General features: G+C 39.0%; 1 protein-coding gene across 1 annotated transcript in view; it reads left to right on the forward strand.

The window, feature by feature from the left end:
• The window catches only part of LOC126248813 (DNA mismatch repair protein Msh2), a 244,481-nt gene extending 230,497 nt beyond the window's left edge, over positions 1-13,984 (forward strand). The window contains exons 14-18 of the mRNA XM_049950222.1: positions 6,134-6,366; positions 6,530-6,621; positions 11,815-12,037; positions 12,291-12,386; positions 12,778-13,984. Of these exons, the coding sequence (XP_049806179.1) occupies positions 6,134-6,366; positions 6,530-6,621; positions 11,815-12,037; positions 12,291-12,386; positions 12,778-12,915 (782 nt within the window). The 3' untranslated portion in view covers positions 12,916-13,984. The remainder of the gene's footprint in view (positions 1-6,133; positions 6,367-6,529; positions 6,622-11,814; positions 12,038-12,290; positions 12,387-12,777) is intronic.
• Positions 13,985-24,626: the final 10,642 nt, after the last annotated feature.

Below are 24,626 nucleotides of genomic sequence, written 5' to 3' on the forward strand. Positions count from 1 at the left end.
TGGAAAAGACCATCGCCATCCTTATGCCAGGAAAACCAAGCAGCGGGCAAAAAAATATCATCCTGCAACCCTTCTAAACATAATGGGCAATCTTCTTCACAGAACCATCTACAAAAGAATCTCAGATGCAATACTTGAGAAAACTCAATTGAACAAGCTGGCTTTCACTCAGAAAGGAGCCATACCAACCAGATAACATCACTAAAGACCTCCATAGAAGAAGGCTTTCATAAGAATTTAAAAACATCAGCTGCATTATAGATCTGTCAGCAGCTTACAATGCAGCCTGGAGACAAGGGCTTCTCCACAAACTTGTTCAAATAATCGCATGTAAAAAAAAACAGCCCAACTTATTAAACAGCATGCTTGGTTTGGAGCTGAGTGGAGGGACTCAACCAAATGCTTTACTGACTCTGTGATGGTTTTGGCCGTAGATTTCTGGACCTGCATTATGGGTGGAAAATTGTAGGACTTCTGTTGATTGGTCAGTGGTGCACTATACAAAGGAAGTGTCTACTCAAGTAACACATTATTTGTGACTGTGGACTAGGCAGTACTTTGAGTACTGCAGGTAGTGAAATCAGACTATGCTCAGAGTAAGGACACTTCAGCTGTCAAAATATTATCAGTAAATTGTTGAAGTATTTGTAGTAAAGTTCCTGAATTTAGTGCCTTCCAGGTAAGCTGTCTCACTTAAATTATTCTTGGAACCGAGAGCTGGCTAAAACCTGAAGTAGAAATCTCTAAATATTTATCAAGGCATGGAATGTGTACCTAATATACAGATTAGGCACCATAGGTGGGAGAGTGTCCATTGCAGTTCACAAATCTTGATCGAGGTTGAAAATGAGTCTGACCGTGAAGTTACCTGTACACGTATAACAGGTCTAGGTGAAATCATGTTAATTGTTGGATGTATTTACCGGCCACCCAAATGACAATTCTGAAATCATTCAAAGTAAGTCTAAGCTCAGTAGTGCAGAAATAGCCAAATGATGCAATGTTAGTGGGGGCGACTTTAACGCACTGACTGGGACATGTATGGATTCATTGCAGTTGGCAGTGATGGTCAGTCTCGGGGAGTACTTTGGAACACATTTTCAAAAACTGTCTTAAGCAGCTAGTTCAATAGCGCACAAATAATAGAAATATTTTAGATCATGTAGTTACAAACACGCCTGTCAGTATAGAGACAGGGATTTGTGATCATGATGTCATCATAGTAAGGATAGTTACTAAGTTAATAAATCCATCAAGACAGCTAGAAGAGTATTATTGCTAGAAAGAGCAGATAAGAAGTCATTAGCTATGCTCTTAGGCAATGAATGGACATAATTTTGTTCTAGTATGATGAACATAGGGGAATTATGGACAGAATTTAAACGGATTGTAAATCATGCTCTGGAGTTGTTATGTGCCAAACAAATGGATGAAGAACAAGATTCAGAAAATTTATAGGAATCAGAGGCTACTGTCGGTTAGAAAAAGAAATTGCAAATGATTGGCAAAAGATTCGTGCACCTGTAAAAAGATCAATGTGTAAAGCATACAACTACTACCAATATCATACCTTAGCAAATGATCTTGCGGAGAACCAGAGGAAATTCTGACCCTACACAAAATTGTGAAGTGGGTTGAAGACTTCTATCAAGTAACTCATTTACCAGTCTGGTGTGGCAATGGAAGAGAGCAAGATGCCAGTTGACCTGGGAGGCCAGCGTCAGCCATTACAGACGATTGAGATATATTTGAGCAACCGCCCTGAAGTCCTGTTCTCTCCCCATGTGTTTTTAGTGCCTTTGATCCCTTAGAAAAGGCCTTGAAGAGTCAAAGATTCATGTAGGAATGTACAGCAGGGAGCTATGGACTTCTTCATACAGCAGGACACTGTGTGTTACTGTACAGTGCGTCAGTGAGACAGTGAGACAATTGCCTCAATACTCGTGGCAATTTTACCTGATTTGCATGCCAGTTCTGGACTATGCAGCCTTTAAATGGAAATTTTTTGATCATCCTTCATAATCAGTTTTCGTGAGAAAGAAAAGCTGATGTACATGAATCGACACAGTTTTAGAAAACATGGCTCTTGCAAAAGTCAGCTTGCTCTTTTCTCATATGTTATCCTGCAAACCATGGATGAAGGGCAACATGGAGATTCCGTATACCGGTGCCCCTCTGCAGACTGTTGATAAAGGTATAATCATATGGAATAGGTTTCCAGATATGTGAGTGGCTCGAAAACTTTTGAGTAAGAGAACCCAATGCATTGTCCTTAATGGTGAGTGAGTGTTCATCAGAGACAAGGATATCATCTACATTGCCCCAGGGAAGTGTGACAGTACCACTCTTGTTCTCTATATAGGTAAATGATCTGACAGGCAGGGTCAGCAGCAGTCTGCAGCTGTTTACTTATGATGCTGTGGTGTATGGGAAGGTGTCATAATTGAGTGACTGTAGGAGGATACAAGGTGACAGACAAAATTCCTAGTTGGTGTGATGAATTTGCAGCTTGCTCTAAATGTAGAAAAGTGTAAGTTAATTCAGATAAGTAGAAAAAACAACATAATGTTCAAATACAACATTATTAGTGTCGTCCTTGACACAGTCATATCAATTAAATATCTAGGCAGGTAAATGACTAATTTTGGTACAAGTTACCTATCACCATGCACGATACGGTGGCTTGCGAAGTATGTATGTAGATGTAGACACCAGACAATAGGGTAAGCTCTTCAAAGATGCTAAATGATGGACTACCTCAAATCTGTCCTCACCCCAGTGCTGCTTGATCTGTACATCTCTGATGTGCTCCAAACAATATCCCCTAAGTTCTGATATGCTGATGACTGAGTGCTGGCAGTGGGACGCCGAAATTTTGAAGAAACAGAAGACATCTCAACATCTGATCTGGCGATAATGGGAAAATACTTTCAGAGGTAGCTTGCCGTCATTTGTGTAATAGAGCAGTGACTAGACAGGTCCAAGTCCATTTTGGTGACAGAATATGTCACTGCAACTAACACCCAAGATATTCGATGGTTACAGTGGACCAGGGACTGTCATACAAGAAACATCTGGTAAACACAGCAGCAAAGATACGAACTAGGAACATCATCCTACATAAGCTGTACAGAACAACCTGGGGCTTTGTTACTGAAACGCTGCGTACCGTACTTTAGCACTTCGACTAGCCTACTCTGCTGTGGAATATGGTGCTCTTGTACAGATCAGTCACACATGCACTTCCACACCGTGGCCTTCGACGAAAAGCAGCCCCGCTCAGTGAGTTTAAACACATACAAGCCAACATGCAACTCCCTATCTATCAAGATGCAGCTACCCTAGAAAACTACAAGCTTCGATCAAGGAAACCATCCATGAAAGCAGCCATGGGAGTGATACTGGACAGAGGCTTGCTCTCCACATTGCTAGAACTTGTCTTGCATAAGAAAGAAACCCTCTACCTTCGGGACCAATTGCATAGAATATGGCAACCATTAATAGAATACCCACCAATCATGGCAGTAGCACAGACTCTTTTTCGTGAAATCTTCTCGGGTGATCAGCCGAATAAAGGCGTCGTCTTCTCGCAACGTTTCGAAGGGTTTCGTACCCATCATCTTCAAGCGAAGTGTCGAGATGCTGTGTTGCGCGGTCCTATAAAGGCTCCTGGACCAGTGACTGATTCCGGGCGCCGACCAATCAGGTACCTGCGGAATCGGCCGCCGCTCCAGTGGTGGGGGGTTCGCGGCGCGGACCGGGCGTCGAGTCCCTGCCGGTTCCTAATACGTCTGTGGCCGCTACCGTCTTCGTGCCGGAGCGTTCTCTTCTAATTTTAGTTATTGCGGGATTCCACGCTGTACTAAGTTGGAAACCAGTGTCTCGATTGATCAGGTTGCTGTTCAACCGAATTTCTACAGCCTCTTTGAAAACTGAATCCCAAAATCCTTTAGCGTCACACAGCTTCTTCGTACCCTCAAAGAGGAAGGTGTGTCCTTTGTTAAGGCTATGTTCCGCTACCGCCGATTTTTCTGTCTGACCAAGGCGTACATTTCTAATGTGTTCCGAGCGCCTCTGCGTGATGCAGCGCTGCGTTTGTCCGATGTATTTCGTACCACATTCACATTCAATACTGTATACGCCCGGAGTCTGCAGTCCTAGGTGGTCTTTGACTGAGCCAAGTATGTCCTTAATTTTACTTGGGGCATGAAAAATTGTCTTGATGTTGTGTTTCTCCAGAATGCGGGCAATCTTGGCTGTTGGTGGTCCCGCGTATGGTGGAAATGCCAGGCATCTGGTCTCATCTTCTTCTTCTGGTGTGTCTACCTTCCTGCTCTTGTGTAGGGCGCGCGAGATTTGCGTCTCATTATAACCGTTGCTGCGGAAGGTCTTCCTTAGGTGTTGTAACTCTGCAGGTAGGCTGTCATCATCACAGATAGACTTGGCCCTGTGCACAAGTGTGTTAAGCACTGAGTTGCGTTGTGCTGGGTGGTGGCAACTCTGTGCATGAAGGTATAAATCCGTATGTGTCTTCTTCCTATACACAGCGTGACCCAAGGTGCCATCAGGGTGCCTCTTGATTAGAATGTCAAGGAAGGGCAAGCTTCCGTTTTCTTCCACCTCCATGGTGAATTGTATGTTGCTGTGTATGCTGTTGAGATGTCGCAGGAAGTCTTGCAGGTTCTCTCTGCCATGTGGCCACACGACAAAAGTGTCATCCACATATCTGTAAAAGGCTTTAGGTTTCAATGGGGCGGTGTCCAGGGCTATGTCTTCAAAGTGCTCCATGTAAAGATTAGCGATGCCTGGAGCTAAGGGGGACCCCATGGCTACACCATCCACTTGTTCATAAAATTTGCCTCCACACTTGAAGTAGGTGTTTGTTAACACATGCCGGAACAGCTTTATTGTGTCCTCACTAAAGCGTGTTTCGAGCAGCGCTAGGGAGTCTTCCAGCGGTACTCGTGTGAAGAGTGAGGTGACGTCAAAGCTGACAAGAAGATCTTCTTTATCCAGGCGAAAGCCTTGTAGTACCTTCACAAACTCCGCCGAGTTCTTGACATGGTGCTCACAGTGACCCACGATCGGTTTGAGCAGTTGTGCTAGGTACTTGGCTAAACCATATGTCGGTGAGTTGATGGTGCTCACTATGGGTCGCAATGGAACTCCGTCTTTGTGGATCTTAGGGAGCCCATATAGCCGTGGTGGTGCCGGTGCTCTGGGGTACAGCTTCCTGATGACGTCCTTTTCCAGTCCAGAGTCATTGAGCAAGGCGATGGTCTTGCGAGTCACGGAAGCTGTCGTGTCCTTGTCCAGTTGCTTGTAGGCAGTATCTTGTAGCAGTGAGTTTATCTTCTGCCAATAATCTTCTTTCCTCAGTATCACCGTGGCATTGCCTTTGTCAGCAGCTAGAACGACAGTGTCCTCATCCTCACGTAGGGCCTTAAGAGCCTTCCATTCAGCAGACGTTATGTTGTTCTTGGGCATTTTTGCCTTCTCCAGGACCCTGCACGTCTCTCTCCTAACTTCCTCAGCTGCCTCCGTAGGGAGGCCGCGCACGGCTTGCTCGATGCTGCTGATAATGTCTCGCTTAGGTAGTGTCCTGGGTACTGGAGCAAAGTTAAGTCCTCTCGACAGCACTGATATTGTGGTCTCGTCCAGTTCTTTGCCTGCCAGATTGATGACAGTCTTGGCATTGGTTGTGTGGTCGGCATGTTGCCGGGCTCCAGACAGTCTGGTGAAACGTTGCGAGAAGACGACGCCTTTACTCGGCTGATCACCCGAGAAGATTTCACGAATGGAATACGCCGAGAAAGTCTCAAATCACATTTAACAGACTCTTTTTATAGATGAGGTAAGGCTCCATCTCCAAAATGTGACTGTGAAGCAGCCAGACAAACAGTTTGCCACATTGTTACAGAATGCAAGGCATATCATGGAACTTCCAATGATTTCCTGCTGGCACCGAACAATCCAGTTGTTTATGTTAAAAATTTAAGTGTCTGTCTGTAAATTGCATGTGCTTACTATCTGTATTTTATTTAATATTGTGTTTTAAAAAACATACGCTATATAAATAAATAATAATTATCTTTTAGCTTAATAATCTTTTATGGTGATTTATTTCTTATAGATGAGAAGACCTTTTACGTCATTACTGGACCTAATATGGGTGGAAAAAGCACATATGCACGCTCTGTTGGTATCTGTGTTTTCATGGCTCAGATTGGATGCTTTGTACCGTGCAGCAAGGCTGAAATATCAGTTGTGGATGAAATATTTGCAAGAGTTGGTGCAAGCGACGATCTGAGTAAAGGAATGTCAACATTTATGAAGGAGATGATGGAAACATCGAGCATCATTAGAGTAAGATCTTCTCTGAGCTTTTAATGACCTCTCCACTCCCACCACTGCAAGATTTATGTTTCAGAGACAAATAAATGACACTTAAATTTATAATTATTTGGTCCTAAGCTACTAATTCAGGAAAGTAAGTATAATTAAATTTTGGAAATTGTTTTCATTGCAGAGTGCCACAAGAAAATCTCTTGTTCTCATTGATGAACTTGGAAGGGGTACATCTACTTATGAAGGTTGTGGCATCGCATGGGCAATTTCAAAGTGAGTGTCTCAGAAAAACTTTCATCAGGGAAAATATAAGTTTTTATTGTTGCTCAGCTCAATATTTAAGTGTGTAATCTAATTCTTGATGTAATTTTACCATTACTGATAAAATAGTGTCAGAGAATAACAGATCATTTTTAGAACAGTTTGGCCCCCCATTTTAAATTTGGGGGTGTTAAACATAAGTGATGCCACAGAGCAATCACAAAATTTGTGCCCTGCTATATCGTTCAAAATAGTAGTTGTACTAAAATTTTGATAACATGCGTGGTTAGTATATGGAATTACAGTTATTATTTCTGCTGTTATACAAAGAATACTTATTTAATTTTGTAGACTTCTTGCATTTAAATTGTTTGATATAAGGCACTTTTGAAGCAAAATAGCAATAAAACAATTCAGTTTAAAATGGAGCTGCAGAAAGGTCATGTCTTACCTTTTATTGGAGGGTTTGGCACAATAGTGTAATAGATACAGGTTCCATCTGCCTACAAAAAGTGAAGAAAAACTAAACAAACACACACACACACACACACACACACACACACACACACACACACACACACACTGAAAAGACTGCTAGCTTTTAGCTTTCTGACATAAATGGCCCCCTTCAACAGCAGAAAACACACATACTCACAGAAGTATGATTCACAGATGGGTCGTTCCCCGAGCAGCCACAAATGGTAAACGCGCGCACGGTGTGTGTGTGTGTGTGTGTGTGTGTGTGTGTGTGTGTGATGGGGGAAGGGGGTGGGGTGCACACGTTTCTGAAGCAGGACTTTTTATCTGAAAGCTAAAAGCTTAGCAGTCTTTTCATTGTGTCTGTGACTCAGCACCACCTCTGTGGTGAGTAATCATCTCTCTCTTAGTATTGTTGAAGGAAAATTACAGATATTTTACACATACAGGAGGTGGGAATATACAAGATCCTTTCACAGCAAAGGTATTTGTGTACTGACCAAATGATATATAGACAGGTTATTCAAAAACATTTTTCACACTTGTGAATTCTATGAAGAGTCTGTGCTAACTTTCGAAATTTGCTCGTAGAAAATACACATAACGCTACAGTTTGTTTTGCATTTTAAAATTGTACTGTGAATATGAATATCACATTAATTTTAATCTTAGTGTAGGGTATTAACTGTTATCTTTCCAACTTTTGTAGTTGGAAATGTTGTTTACTACAAATTACTTTTCATTTTCAATAGCTGCCATTTATACGAAGGAAACTCAGCTTTGCTCTCTGACATTATTAGTTTTCTTAAAGGCCTAGGGAGGTATGAATGGAAATAAATCATCAAAAGTTAAAGTACCTTTGATCACACTACCAGGAAATATTACATTGCTCTTGGTATATTATAGGGTGGTCAGAAACAGTGTGAAAAGCTTGCAAGGTTGTTGCAAGATAGATTGTGCTGAAAAATAATTGTTAAGGAACAAATTCGATACATTGAGCCAAGCATCGAAGTTAGCCATCAGACCACTGTGCATGCAAATTTGAGCAGCCCTCCATATACAGTTACTGTAAGTTGTTCTCGTAGTGTAGATGATAGCACACAAGACTGCTCATCCTTTGGCTCACATGTGATCCTTGTTTACATTTAGTGATTCTGCTGTTTGCTCTTCGTTTAGTGCTCTCACGTCAAATGAAAACAAACTGATTTCTGTGGCTGGGAGCTATCAAGTGAATTAAAATACATTCACGTAATTACGGAAGGCTAAAATTTGTTATTTGTTTCAGATTTTATTTCCACCTTTCTGACAGTCAAGCATTAATTGCCTTCCAGAATAATGAAGTTACTTTTGTCGCTTTGCTACAGAAATCCGGCTTTTGATCTATCTTTTACGCTGAGACAGCCAATTTATTTGAAACGAAGTGTTACCACACTATTGGCTAGTTTCAACTGTTCGCTGCATTTCAAATGCACGTTTTCATCTTCTGACACATACGGCATTATGCCATAATAAAGAACTCAACATTAGATAATACAGTACTGGTGCTCCAAGAAAACTGAGATCCCAAACACCACACTGAAGAGCTTAATATCAGGTCGAGGCGTACTTCGTTGGCAATCTGGACATACGAATGTGCACTTTAAGACGAATTATTTATTGCAGTATGGTTCACGAAATTCCGACACTCTTGGAGTATCCTCTGATGGCTTGTTTCTTTTATGACATCATGTAAGATCTTTTAATGTTTTACACATACGGGCTTCCTACGTCATCGCAGCTGCGCAAGCGCGGTGACCGGCTCTTATCTGCCGCTCTCTAGCAACTGCTGGAACAAATCTGTTTCTAACAGATCATGGGAAAAATATTGCGAATTGTGGTTTGAAAAGCGTTATTTTCAGAGTAAATTTCCTTTTATGCAAGATGAACTATGTGCGAGAATGTACAATGAATTTCTTAAATCACAGTGTGTTTGACTCTCATTTAAAAATAAACTGTTTGATGACAATCCATTTGCAAGAATTTCCAGCCCAGAAGATCAGAGATTAATAACGGTATTAAACATTTTACTGACACATTTGTGTGATGTATCTTAAAGTGTAAAATGCACAAAAAAGATAACATTACATGTGAAACCTTAGCTTCTCTTGTGGCTTACAAATCATAGAGACCAGTACTATATCTGAAAGGTTTTTTCTTGTAACAGCACTATGTATATAAACTTTTCCTATTTGTGTGTTCGCACTACTTAACAATGATGTTGCTATTGGCTGACTACATCACGTGTCCTATGCTCTGAATATCCGCTGTCATCGGTTGGCGAGATCACGTGACATGAGCTATGACTGGCTTACAGAAGCGCTTCGCAATCTCGATTTCAATGCTTCAGAGAGTAACATGCGGTGTCTGGTGGAATGCGAATTTATGCTTTCGTAATATGAAAATTTGCAGTGTTTATGTTGCTGCACATCAAAGAACTTTCCAAAATGTGTTGTGGTCGTCTCCCCCCCCCCCCGTCCCCACCACACACACACACACACACACACACACACACACACACACACACACACACACACCACACCCCATGAATAATATCGTTTCCTAAAGTGCTGGGAAATCCTAAGCCACTGTATAGAACCATAACCATTCAAATGAGTCATACTTTTTACAGTTTCGAGGGAAAGTATACTGTCACTTAACACGGAAAAAGTGTATTTTCACTTGGGAGAAAGTGTATTTTTAACCGGGAGATCCGGGATTTTTTTATGTATACACCCTGTGTCAGAAAAAATCTAAAAGATGCATCTGGAGTGACTTAATGTGGAAGGATTAATATTAAACTATTTGTAAAGACTGGCTGGTAGAATCTCAAGGAAATGCATTTCATCCACTAAGGAGATAGCTTACCAAAAACTTTCAGTTGATTTCCTTTTACTGCCCATTGGTCTGGGATCTTTACCAGTTGAAATTAAAGGAAGAGGGAGACAGGATTCCAAAAATAGCTTCATATTTTATTGCTGGTTTGTGTAATCAGCTTGAGGTGGTGGTGGTGGTGGTGGTGGTGGTGGTGGTGGTGGTGGTGGTGATCAACCAGATCCATTTATGTATGTGATAGTCTGCAGAAAACCATATTATAAATGAAAAATTTAGAGTGTGCTTCAAGTGAAAATTAGTTTCAGGGAAACTAAAATTTGTAGCTTCAGTACTGAATTTTGTGTGTCTTTAAAGTGATGGGACTGTTCCAGATAAGTGAAAATCACTAGCAAAATTGTTTGCATACATAACATGCTTAGAAAGCTCTTCCTCCTCTCTGTCTTTTTTTTTTAAACTTTCAGTGGACCTGCAATCACTGTTATTACTTCCACATTGCAGTTGCTACTTCTTTCCTACAGATGGGCTGAATTACCAAAGTGTATATTGCACATCAACACATACGCCGTGCGGAGCTTAATGTATGGGTTTCTGAAGGTGACTACACAAAAACCATTGAAAATGACTGGCAGTATGCCTCCAAACACATAATTACCTCCCCTATCTTTTACTTGAGTTTTTTTGATGAAGATATGTGATAGAGATAATAGAACCATCTTACAGTTTGCCTCAGATATTTTTTTTTCTATAATTGTTAACATCATCTTTCTTCACCAAGCACCTCTGCAGCACCCTCATGGTGATCGAATCTATATCCCCTGCCCCACCCCCCACCCTGAACACTGTCTTCTCCAAATTAGTAACTGAGAACCTTTTCTCTATCACACCCTTTGGCCCCCCAATCTGTCTAGTCTCAATTTCCACTATTTTCTTGTCCCTTCACTCCCCCAGTACTACACCTGCTTCCCACTACTCCCTCTGGCTTTGTCACTTTAGTTTTATTTATAGTTTTTGTTCTATAAATCATTATTCACTTTGTTCTCTTAGCAGTTTCCCCTTTACATTCTAGGACAGCAAGATTTCCCATTTGCAAGACATTTGGTTCACATTCAGCACGACAGTGGCTCTGATCCCCATCTGGTCAGCTGTGATCCCCATCTGGTCATCCAGATTTTCATTTTCTGTGGTTCTCCGAAATTGCTTAAGGCCAATGCTTAGATAGTTCATTTGAAAATGACACTATTGATTACCTACCCCATTCTCCCCCCCATCCAAACTTGTGCACTGTCCCTAATTAACTCCTCATTTACACATTGTTAAAATGTGATCACTCTTTCTTCCTCATTCCTTCCTGCCTTCGCTTCTATTCCCCCCTCTCCCCCTCCATACACCCTACATCATAATGTTTTATCCCAGCATAAATCAGAGTGAGCTTCCTTTGGTGTCATATTCCTGTTGTTAACCCTGCTACCCTCCACATCAAAACACTTGCTTCTCTTCTCTCTTCTCTTCATCTTTCTGCTTATCTTTCCATCCTTTTCCTTATTACTGTGGCCATTCCACCTGCTCTGCCCAACACAGTCCCTCAGCCTAGTTTAGCCAGAGGTAGCCATGTGTGTATGCATGTTGTCCAAAGCGGAATGCAAGTCTTCCACTTTATTTGCCATGTTCCAGAGCTTCTTTATTTGCAAATCTACTGCTCAGCACATGCACTATGCACTGAGTGGTCATCAGTACTCATTCCATTTTTGACTGCTTTTTTTTTTTTGCATTTTCTGTTGCAATTACTCTGTTGTAGTACCACAATTATGTATACAACACAGTAAATACTGATGAGAATAATAAAGCAATATTTTCTAGGTACTTAGCAGAGAGAAAAAAGTGTTTCACATTATTTGCTACTCATTTTGATGAAATAACTGAGCTGGCAAATGAGCTACCAAATGTTCACAATCTACATGCAACTGCAATTATTGTGGATGGTAAACTTACAATGCTATACAAAATTGAGCCAGGATTTTGCAACAGGAGCTTTGGAGTTGAAGTTGCTAAGGTTGCCAAATTACCAGATGATGTGATAGAGGTAAGTGCAGTATTGTTGGCAGTGATTGATAGTTCGTAAATATTTCATAAAATTGGAAAATATTGTAATACTGAAAGTGGTATGTGACTTACTGCACTTGCAATATTACTAGTGAATTGGACAGCTCATCTTGACAAGTCATTGTGTGATGCAGTTTAACGCCTGTCTCTCCTGTCATCATTGAGATCGTGTAAATATTTCATATAATGTGTTTAGTGTTTTGACAAGTTGTTACATTTAATTCATGTTTCAGGATGCCACTGCTAGGCTCAAGAGTTATGAGACTGAATATCTAGCCAGAAGTGATGTTAATGAAAAGGAGAGCACTGCTTCTTTTGAAAAGCTAATGGTAAGATTGTGATCAGTGTATTCGTATCTGAAAGTGACCTGGTCTTTCCACGTATCGTTTTCTTTGCCACAGGAAACAGTTTTATTAATAAGAAGTATCTGTGTATATTATTCTACTAAAATGACTTGGTAATTTACACGAGAGTAAGTTTTGCATTGAGACCAACCTGTGATCCAATTGCTGCTCTTTCTATGACTGCATGTGTTTACTGTGTTTTCTGTTCTAAAGAGATACATACAATCTGAGCAGTATTTTCTCTCCCTTTTTATCTAATAAATTTCATTTGTGCCCATGAAACAGAGGTCTTTGTAAAATGCCAATAGTGCTATGTCAGGTGATATTTGCCTCCACATGTTTGAGTATTCTGTAAAAAGCCTTGTTATGTTCACAGGAACACCCAGCTGTGTTGGAGAAACTTCTGAACAAATTGAAAGCTATTGCAAAAGAAGATCTGTCGCCAAATGCGAAATTTCGGAAGGTCATAGAAGAAAGGGAAAGGGCTTTGTCTTTATTATATGATTTTGAATGAATTTAACACATTTTTTTGTCTTTGAAAGTTCCTGTAGATAAGTACCTGACTTCTATAAAATGTGTTACGAAGCTGTAGTATAACTGGAAAGGCACCAGCCTGCTCTAACAAACTGAAGCTGCAACACAGTGTACAATGCTTACAAGCAGTTATGGCACTTCATTCAACAAGGCATCACTGTGCTCCATTCTTAGATAGCTGTGATTGCATTTCATCAAGACATGCAGTTTTTTAACATAATTTAAATTAAAGTTTTTCATTTAACTGCTTTGACAAAATTTTGATCAGAGATGGAAATATTCTGGCCTGTTGTGATAATTTTTATTGCATGATTTGTGATGAGATTATTAGTATTAGTATTAGGTTCAGGTATACAATATTGAAACAAATACAAGAAAAGGTTACAAAATAATTATTGTGTTATGCATCAGACCATAAGATGCTCAATAATGAAAAATCACAAGAATTGAATTGTGCTGAATCACAAGTGTCACGTAATGATGTAAGATATGTGAGATCATGCAATGCAGAGAGAGAGAGAGAGAGAGAGAGAGAGAGAGAGAGAGAGAGAGAGAGAGAGAGACTTTACCCTTATTTATGTTTCATTTTTTCATTTTTGTTCCATACTTTTTTAAAATATTGATTTTAAGTGTTCCATTTTCCCATTTTTGTCCCTTCCTTTTTTTTAAATATTGACTTTAAGACTGAAATAAAATGAGGCCATACCGTTTTGTAGTCACTCTATAGTTCAGCATTAATCATTGAAATGTGTATTTTGTATGTAAATCACATGTTGTTTAGGCCTGTGTTTGTAATTTTCAGCCAACCTACCTCTCCGTTACTTATTGCTGTTAATTGTGTCTTTTTACATCAGCCATTCATCCACACATTACATTCAAACTCTTTGTGAAGGCAGTTTCTAATGATGTTGACATTATTGTTTTATGTTCTGCTTTTATTTGCCAGAATGCCATTTTATAATTTGATTTAATTGTGTAACATAGTGCACTTGAACATGTACATTAATTTTTGTATTTAATTACTAAAAATAAACTCTTTTCATACTTTTCTCGCTACATAAATTTCTCAAACCCCTGACACCTCATTTATTTGTGGTGTTGCATTCCCAGATCAAACATAGGATGAAATTTTGTCCTATACTTACACCTCTTTCGTTAATAAACCTATCAGAAGGATATAATTATAATGCGGGCATTTGACCTGAAGATTTGGTTAAAAGCGTTCTAATCCCATCACGTAAAGAAATACAATACCAAGGAATGCAAAGATTACATGATGATCGATTTTTTTCATGTGCAACATTATAAAGGTTGTGTGTAGCTTTGTTCTAAGAAAAATAGAAAAATAACTGAGGAAAACATGGGGAGGATCAGTTTGGATTCAGGAAAGGAAAAGGAATGTGTGATGCTATTGGATGTTTTATGATGATAGGACAAAGAATACTAAAAGTTTAAAATGATGTGAACATCTGTTTTGTTGACTGGGATACGGTATTTGACAGAGAGGACTAGAGTGTTATACTGAAGACATTGAACGGTGTTACTGTAGTCTTGTAGGACAGAAGACTGATAAAGGAACTACAGACAAAAAGCAGTGGTAAGAATTCGCGCATAGTACTGACAGGCATTATCTACTGAAGAATGGAAAGACTGATAGAAGCCAACCTTGGGGAAGATCAGCTTAGGTTCTAGAGAAATTTAAGAATATGAGAGGCAATACTGATCCTACAACTTGGAAGATATACTGAAGAAAAGCAATAGTTATGCACATTTTGTGATACAATGCACATGGAGGTCACTGTAGAATGTGGGCCTAGGTAAACATTGAAGTGACACATACCAGGCTGAGGTGGGCCTTTTATCAGCCCAGGAGGCTGGCTGATCTTACACGCTACCACAGACATACTAACGGCTCGCAGCAGACATATTAGCAGTTACACAGATCGATGATGTTTTTTTTCCATATCAATATCTGGTGGGGCTACTAAAGGTGGTATGCTTGCTTTGTGACCTCACATAGTTATCCACCTAACATGAGAGGTTAATTAGGTATGTTTCCAAATTTTTCGGTTTTTTTTTTTTTTTACTTAAACACCATATTTAGTGTTAGTAGAAATATGCAGCTGGCAGTGCTGACATCATTCTCCAAAATTTTTAAGAGTATGATGTATTCTAGAATAGTATTTCACCTTAGCAACAGTGTTATTCTTAGCAAGTCACAGTTGGGTTTCAGAAGGGTTGCTCTACTGAGAATGCCATTTACTCTTTCACTCACCAGATTTTACAAGCATTAAATAATAAAATAGTGCCAGTTTGTATTCTCTGTGACCTCTCCAAGGTGTTTCACTGTGTGAATCACAGATTCTCCTACATAAACTGACATTGTATGGGATTGATAATATACCCAACCAATGGGTAATATCATATCTAATCAAAAGAATGCAGGAACATAATTCTGACTGGGGAGAAATCATGTGTGGGGTCCCACTAGGTCCAATATTAGGTACACTACTGGTGGCATTATATATGTAAACGATGTTCCGTCTTGTATACAACAAGCAGACTTAGTTCTTTTTGCAGGAGGCACTAGTATTGAAATCAGTCCAAGCATACTGCAGAAACAGTTGAAATGGCAAACAAAGTTCTTAAAAGTATCATTGACTGGTTTTCTGCAAGTGGTCTCACCCTCAGTTTTAAAAAGACACAACATACTCAGTTCTGCATATCGAGAGGTACTATACAAATGATAAGTGTAAAGCATAGTGAGGAAATAATAAATAGGGTGGAAACTTTATAATTCTGTGGAGTCCATATTTATGAGAATTTACATTGGGGGGGGGGGGGGGACATTTTGAACTCCTAAAACAACTTAGTTCAGCCACATTTGCACTTAGAATCATTGCAGATCTTGGGGAGAGACAAATCAATAAGTTGACATATTTTCAGTCAATAATGTTCTAGGGTAACTCACTTTCTATTCCATAGAAGAGTTTCTATTACGGTAATGTGTAAAAAGGTGGTGGGTAGGAATTACTAACTCACATCTGTATATCTTTTTTTTTTTTACAGAAAAAACAACATACAAATGTTCATAATGTAGCCATATGTACAAATTAATTTTCAATGTAAATCTAAAATAACTTGTTCCACATCATTGCGATGTATTGTGCAAGATGATCCATGGAACATGTAACTAACCAACCATGTAAGTGGAAAATAGACACCACATGGCATGACTAAGGCAGGTGTCCAGTTAGCTTGAGAATTATGCTGAGCTGGATAGTTTGGAAGTGCTGCATACTCATAGGGGAAGCATATTTATAACTTTAATTATTTAGCTTGTTATGTAAGCAGTCACCAGCAGGAAAGCTAAATAGACAGCTTCCCATCAAAGTATAACTGTCATTTGACACTAAGGTGACAGAAGTCATTGTATAGTGATACTCACGCAGAGAGTAGTAGTATCACATACACAAGGTATAAAAGGACAGTGCATTGGTGGAGCTGTCATTTGTGCTCAGGTGAATCACGTGATACAACAGGAATTAACTGACTTTGAACACAGGATGGTAGGTGGAGCATGGGACATTCCATTTTGGAAATTGTTAGGGAATTCAGTATTCTGGGATCCATAGTGAAGAGTATGCCAAGAAGACCAAATTTCAGGCATTACCTCTCACCACGGTCAGTGCAGTGGCCAACAGCCTTCACTTAATGACCAAGAACAGTAGCGTTTGCATAGAGCGGTCAGTGCGGACAGACAAGCAACACTGCATAAAGCAACTGCAGGAATCAATGTGGGACATACAACGAATGAATCCATTAGGACAATGTGGCAAAATTTGACATCAGTGGGGTATGGCAGCAAAGGACAGATGCGAGTGACTTTGTTAACAGCACAACATCATCTCCAGCGCATCTCCTGGGCTCGTGACCACATTGGTTGGACACTACACGACTGGAAATCCGTGGCCTGGTCAGGTGAGTCACAATTCCAGCTGGTAACAGCTGATAGTAGCATTCATGTATGGTCCAGATCCCAAGAATCTGTGGACCCAAAGTTGTCAACAAGGCACTGTGCAAGCTGATGTGGGCTGTGTTTACATGTAATGGACTGGGTCCTCTGGTTCAACTGAACCAAGTATTGATTGTAAATGGTTATGTTTGGCTCCTTGGAGACCATTTGCAGTCATTCATGGTCTTTGTATTCCAAAACAGTTGAAATTTTATGGTTGACAGTGCTCCATGTCACCAAGCCACAGTTGTTAGCGATTGGTTTGAACAACATTCTGGACAATTCAACCGAATGATTTGTCCACCCAGATTGCCCGATACAAATCCCATCAAACATTTATGGGACATAACTGAGAGGTCAGTTCATGGACAAAATTCTGTACTGGCAACACTTTCACAATTATGGATGGTTATAGCGACAGTGAGGCTCAGTATTTCTGCAGGGACCTTCCCTGCCACATGGAGTTGCTGCACTATGCCAGGCAACAGGCTGTCTGACAGGACATTAGGAGGTACCCTTGACTTTTGTCACCTCAGTGTATATCATTTTTCGGTAATTAGTGCTTGTTATATGAAATCACCGAGGAAAAACGTTTGCACAAAAATTCCCCAACATTGGCTGAAAAATTACAATCAACCCTACCTTGGTGCACTTAAACTAGTACCTTTTGCTCAGTCTACAATCAGTGCTCAGAGCTATAGGCTACTTCACTTATATTGTCACTAATTATATTAAATATTTTAGACAAAGTCTTCTATACGATATTTTCTTTTTCAGAACAATCTTTACAGTAATATCATGATTTAATTTCCTTTTTGGCTTTTTTTAAATCTGGCATACTAAGAAATACTTGTCACTCTAATAACAGTAATTATTTTGACAATACCATCCCAGTACTCCACCCAAAACACCAATGTTGTGAAGTTGGTGACCAACTCGGTTCAGGAAGGATAACAGCTTTAGAATACTGCAGGTGAGTGTATGCCTACAGACATTGCTAGTAGACTAACAAGGTTATTTGATGAGTTGTTACAAACTTTCTGTGGTGTCACTTGTGAGCCACAATCTAGGTTATTGTTTGGCACGTACAATGACAGTTCCAGTTGTGAGATTGGTTGGAGAAGTTCTCTGATGATACAGTTGCTGAACAGTTCAAAGAAAACTTGAGCCTCATATCAAATAGGTATCTCACTCATACAATTACATTTGGTGGTGGCTTCAATCTATCCTCAATTTGTTGACGAAAAGTATATGTTTAAAGTCAGTGGTAGGCATAAAATGTCTGCCAAAATTGTACTGAAAGTGTTGTCAGAAAATTATTTTGAACAAATAGTTCATGAGCCCACTCAAAGTGTAAATGGTTGCAAAAACATACTTGATCTCTTAGCAACAAATAATGCTGAGGAAATAGAGAGCATCGTGAGGGATAAAGGGTTTAGAGACCACAAGGTTGTTGTAGCAAGACTGGATACCATAATGTCCAACCCCATGAAAAATAAACACAAAATACACCTATTTAAAAAAGCAGATAAAAGTTCACTTCATGCCCTCCGAAGATGCAGTCTCAACTCCTTTGAAACTATGCAAGTGTAGACCAGATGTGGTTTAAGTTCAAAGAAATAGAATTAACTGCAATTGAGAGACGTATATCAAATAAATTAATAAGAGGTGATACTGATCCCCCATGGTACACAAAACAGGTGTGAACACTTGCAGAAGCAACAAAAAAAGCCTGCCAAATGTAAAAGAACACAGAGCCCCCAAAATGGGCGATGTTTTACAGAAACTCGAAATTTTAACTGGAACTCAACGAAACTCTGTCTTGGTATCTGGCTGAAAATGCAAAGAGATTTTGGTCGTATATATAGTACACCAGCACCAAGATGCGATCGATACCATCACTGTGCAATAATAATGCTGATGTTACTGATGACAGTGCCACTAAAGCAGAGTTACAAAACACAATTTTCCTAAATTCCTTCACTGAAGAACATGGAATAAACATTCCAGAATATGAATCGAGAACAATTTCCAACATGAGTAACTCAGAAGTATATATCCTCGTTGTAGGAAACAGCTTAAAAATCACTTGGACAAGGCCTGTGGTCCAAATAGTATAACAGTCAGGTTCCTTTCAGAGTATGTTGATACAATAGCTCCATACTTAACAATCATATATAACAACTTACATGTTGAAAGATCTGTACCTAAAGACTGGAAAGTTGCACAATTCACACCAATATCCAAGAAAGGAAATAGGAGTAATCCACTGAATTACAGACCAATACAGGTACTGTTGACTTGCAGTAAGATTTTCCAACATACTGTGTTTGAACATTATGAATTATTTAAAAGAAAACAGTGTATTGACAGACAGCCAACACGGATTCAGAAAATATCATTTTTGTGAAACACAATTAGCTCTTTATTCTTGCAAAGTAATAAGTGCTATCAATAGGGGTTGTAAATTGATTCCATATTTTTATGTTTCCAGAAGGCTTTTGACACCATTCCTCACAATCAACTTCTAATCAGTTTTCATGAGCATGTGTTTCATCTTAGCTGTGCAGATGGATTCATGTTTTCATGTTAGATAGGTCACAGATTGTAGTAATTGGCAGGCCATAGAGTAAAACAGAAGTAATATCTGGGGTTCCCAAAGGAAGTGCTAAAGGCCCTGTACTGTTCCTGATCTACATAAATGATTCAGGAGACAATCTGAGTAGCCCTCTTAGATTTTTTTGCAGATGATGTCATTTATCATCTTGTAAAGTCATCAGACTATCAAAACCAATTGCAAAATGATCTACATAAGATATCTGTATGGTGCGAAAAGTGGCAATTGACTCTCAATAATGAAAAGTGTGAAGTCATCCACATGATTACTAAAGGAATCTGCTAAGTTTGAGTTGCACACTAAATCACCTAAATCTAAATGCTGTAAACTTAAGTAAGTACTTAAGATTTACAATTACAAATAACTTAAATTAGAACAGTCACATGATAATGTTATGGGAAGAGCAAACCAAAGACTACATTTTATTGGCCAGAACACTTAGAAAATGCAACAGGTCAACTAAAGAGACTGCTTACACTATACTTGCCAGCCATCATCTGGAGTATTGCAGTGTGGTGCAGGATCCACATCAGATAGGATTGATGGAGGACATCTAAAAAGTCCAAAGACGGGCAGCTCATTTTTTATTGTTGTGAACTGGGGGAGAGAGTGCCGTGGATATGATATGCGAATTGGGACGCCAGTCATTAAAACATAGGTGTTTTTCATTGTGGCAGGATTTTAAATGAACTCTCTTTCACCAAATTTCTCTTCGGAGCGTGAAAACATTTTCTTGGCAGCCACCCACATAAAGAGAAATGATCATCATCATAAAATAAGAGAAATAAGAGCTTGCACAGAAATATGTAGGTATTCATTTCTCCCACAAGCTGTTTGAAAGTGGAACAGTAGAGAAATAGGTTGAACATGGTTGAAAAACACAATGCAGGGTACTGAATTGTGGACTGCAGAGTAATCATGTAGATAGAAGTGTTGTTTTGTAAACACAATGGAAAGAATGGTTTATTGATTCATGGCAGCACAGGACCCTACGTGGGATAAATGTGCACCATTGTTATGAACCAATACATATCAGGTTTTACAGCAGATGAATTTTCATACTGTTTCTTCTTTATCTATTTTTGATAGCTTCGTACAGGTTCAGTACAATTTTTGTTTTTCGTTTATACTGGCAGACACATTGTAATGCTTTCTCCATTTATAAAAAATTCACTCCATTTTTGTATGTTACAGAATGGCTCTTCTTACACCAAGTACTTGGCCGATAAGAATATAAGAATAATTCTAGCCCCCCCCCCTCTCTCTCTCTCTCTCTCTCTCTCTCTCTCTCTCTCTCTCTCTCTCTCTCGTTTTGATGACCAACTGAGGACTGACTGCTAATGGCACCAAGATGTAGATATTGCTGATGAATACTTCCAACTGTCTCAGGCATTGTCCTGCACTTGTAGTTATAGGTGTGCATAAGAATAAAAATCAAAATTGGATTTTATGTCTTTGTTAATAATGTGAAAAAGAAATAAAAAGTCAGATAACACAGAATTATAACAAGCAAAAGAGCAATTTGGTTTAACCATGCCCTCTATTACCAGAAAAAAGGACAAATTTATAGGTACTGTTTCATATCAATAATTTCTACTTCTACAAGGATTCCCAGAGCCCACCAAAAAAAAAAAAAAATTAAATTTTACAAATTGTATAATGAACACTCCAACAAGTTTAGCAAAATACAAAACAAAACCCAGTGAGATGTCTAAATTTCCAGTTGTTATTTTATTTGAGCAAGCACTTTCAGCACTACATTATGCTGTCTTCAGGCCCCTGACCACCACACAGGAAGAATACTACCTGTGTCCGACTCAAAACAGGGGCCAGCATTCAGTGACTTATACAGATTTCTTCTTAACACAGTGATCCCTTTGAAACTGGCTACTCAAATTAACGACTGGCTATTTAGATAAATGAAGGTGTTTTGATTCGATGTTTTATATTGAACAGCTGAGGTTCCACAACCCTTTGCATCGAGGTGTACTTAACAGAGTTCTAGTAGAAGTTGGCATTTTTGGACTCAGAAAAATCAGGGTTACAGAACTATGACATGAATTTTGGATATAATTGCAAGTTAAGATTCAAAAACAAGAATTATGATGATGAATAATTTTTGAAATTTGAAATTTTTGGATAGGAAAAAAGAAAACGACGTGCATGTGGAGACAACGAGAATGAAGGCTTTAAAATGAGTTACATCAATTTAGCAAGAAACATCTATTAACTCATTGAAAATTTCATCTCCACGTATTCTTGATGAATTTTAAATTATGAGTATTTCTCTATGAAAATTATTTCCAGTTAAATCAACTGTACTATTGTCATCAGTGCTCAGGAAATTACTCTTTTAATAACAATATTTTATGTATTTCTGCTTGAATAACAAAACAGCTATTTTTTGTGTACGTGTCTTTTATGTGCTATTCACAAAATGGGATCAAATAAAGGTAAAAAATATATTGATGTCAATAGTGATTCAAGAAGAAATAAGATATTTCCCCTTGCTCTGTAACAGTCTTCTTTTATATTAACCTTTGGTCATGCTTCACCCACCACGCTTTTCTGGGGCAATAGCATATTGCGTATTGTAGCAAATGGGGATCCTGACAAAACCAATCGAATTACAAAAGAAGATGAGAACATCAAGGTGTGCTTCCCATTCGAGTGTGGATCGTAATAACGTGAAATAGAGGGTTGTATTAAGTTTATTCAGATCAGTGATGTTCTGTCTTAGTGGCCTTTTATTTCCTAACTCCTTGCAAGGCCTCAGTGGAAACTATTGTTTCTTGCAAACACCCATCTGATATTTCGAGCGAGCCACGGAATAGCCCTAACATTGAAGCCAACGAGGACATTCGTGAGTTGAGTCTCCATGAACACCCAGTACCAAAAATATTGCAAGTCTTGAGTGATAGAATACTTATCAGTTGGCAAACTGAGCTTCTGTTTGGTAAGAGGTATGCGCTGTAAGAAAAAATAAGGGATAAAGTGTTCCTTCTCCATACAAAGAAAACATTATATGTGACTGTAGGAAGTGTGAAGTCTATGAAATAATTGACAAGATGTGACTTTGTTGGTAGAAACATCAACATTAAATCAGACTACATTGTTTCACTATGTGAAATAACAGAGGTGGCTGTGTTGTTGCAGAGTTGCATAACATAACTAATGTTAATGTAAGAATTATGACAAACAGAGATTTAGTGAACTTAGGCACTAGGGAATAAGAAAGGATGAGAAGCAGTATGACAAACATCCAAGATAATATGATAAATGATGATGCTGAACTGCAGAAACTGGTGGCTTTCATGTTGACTTTCCTCAAAATCATTTTTCCCAAATAAATTAGTTGAAAGTTTTGTCCTGAACCACATTTACTTGAAAGTTTTGTCCTGCACCAGATCCAGTAAGACAGAGGTTCCCAAAGTTTTCCTCTGATGGAACACTTTGAGAATCCTGGTACTCTGGTAGAACACCTTGTTTATTTTGAAGGTTAATAAAGGTAATAAAATATTTAAAAAATGATAAAAACTTGTGTCATTCAGTGATTGCTTCAATTTTAAGTTGTAACTAATTACACAGAAATCGTAATAAATATTTAAAAAGTAAAAAAAAAAAACCAAAAGTATTAAAAGTAAATGCCATGTTATTAATATAATGAATACAATAGAGGGAAACATTCCACGTGGGAAAAATATATCTAAAAATAAAGATGCTGTTACTTACCAAACGAAAGTGTTGGTATGTTGATAGGAGACAATAAAAAAAACACAAACACACATACAAATTTCAAGCTTTCGCAACCCAAGGTTGCTTCGTCAGGAAAGAGGGAAGGAGAGGGAAAGACGAAAGGATGTGGGTTTTAAAGGAGAGGGTAAGGAGTCATTCCAATCCCGGGAGCGGAAAGACTTACCTTAGGGGGAAAAAGGGACAGGTATACACTCGCACACACACACATGCACACATGCAAACACAACAGCCAATCTGCCCCTGTCTCTTCCCATGTGTCTTCCCATAGCCGTGTGTCGTCTATGGCTGCAGCCACACATAGTCGGATTTTCCAGTGTGCTTGTAGGAAAAGACCCAGGAAACACAAGTGACCAGGAGCCAACAGTATGGATATAGTGAAATAGTTCCACAGTGCACAATGACTGCCCATCATTTATGAATACTATGAAGAAACCCTCACAAAAAGTTAACATGCTGCCCTAGCCAGGTCAGCAACATGCCTACAAATGCAGTTATAAAAGCCCATCTGCTGCAAAGTTGTTCATCTCCAAGCAGCCAATGAAACCTACTCATTTTTGGTAGTACACAGCAAACAATACTCACTCTACATGGAATTAAAGGTAGATCTTCTAGTATTTCTGTGATTTTTAAATCTCCATTGTTATCTCTGCAGGTTAAGTGAAGACCAGAGCAAACAAACATACAAAAAAACTACAAAAATTGCTCCAAATCTGGTAACTCATTCAGTCTCAGGGGCCAATCCTGACATGTTTGTAGTACCATAGTGTATAACTTTGTGTGCCTCCTGGGTTATGCCAAATGGTAAGCACATCAGGGAACTTGACCAGTTGTGCATCTGTTTTCTGACCTGAGGGACTTGTTATCACAACTTGTTCTCAATTGCTGTAATCCTGCTTTAGCAGTCCAGCATTATGGACACACCCATATAGCATGAAGTGGATGTGCAACATTCAGAAAATATGCCAACCTTCACATGAAGATAAAAATTTATGTTCATCCTCACATTCTGTATGAACTCTTCATGCAAACATACCATTTTAGAGTTGCAAGGGTCAGGTAGTCTCTGAGGCCAAAATGCTACAAGCAGTCACTTTAACAGTATGAGTGCATTAGAAGACAACTATATATTTCCTCTATTTGCCCGTTCCTGAGTAAATTGACTAACAGGCTCTCACATCACAGTGCTCTTACTCATACCCTGTATATGGATACCTTAATGCTGACTGTACTATGTCGCTCTACTACCACCTACCTTTGGTACCAAGTTGTTGAGTGCCTCTTGTTGATAGAATGATCACTTCTA

The sequence above is a fragment of the Schistocerca nitens genome, chromosome 3, assembly GCF_023898315.1.
Source record: "Schistocerca nitens isolate TAMUIC-IGC-003100 chromosome 3, iqSchNite1.1, whole genome shotgun sequence".
NCBI lineage: Eukaryota > Metazoa > Arthropoda > Insecta > Orthoptera > Acrididae > Schistocerca > Schistocerca nitens.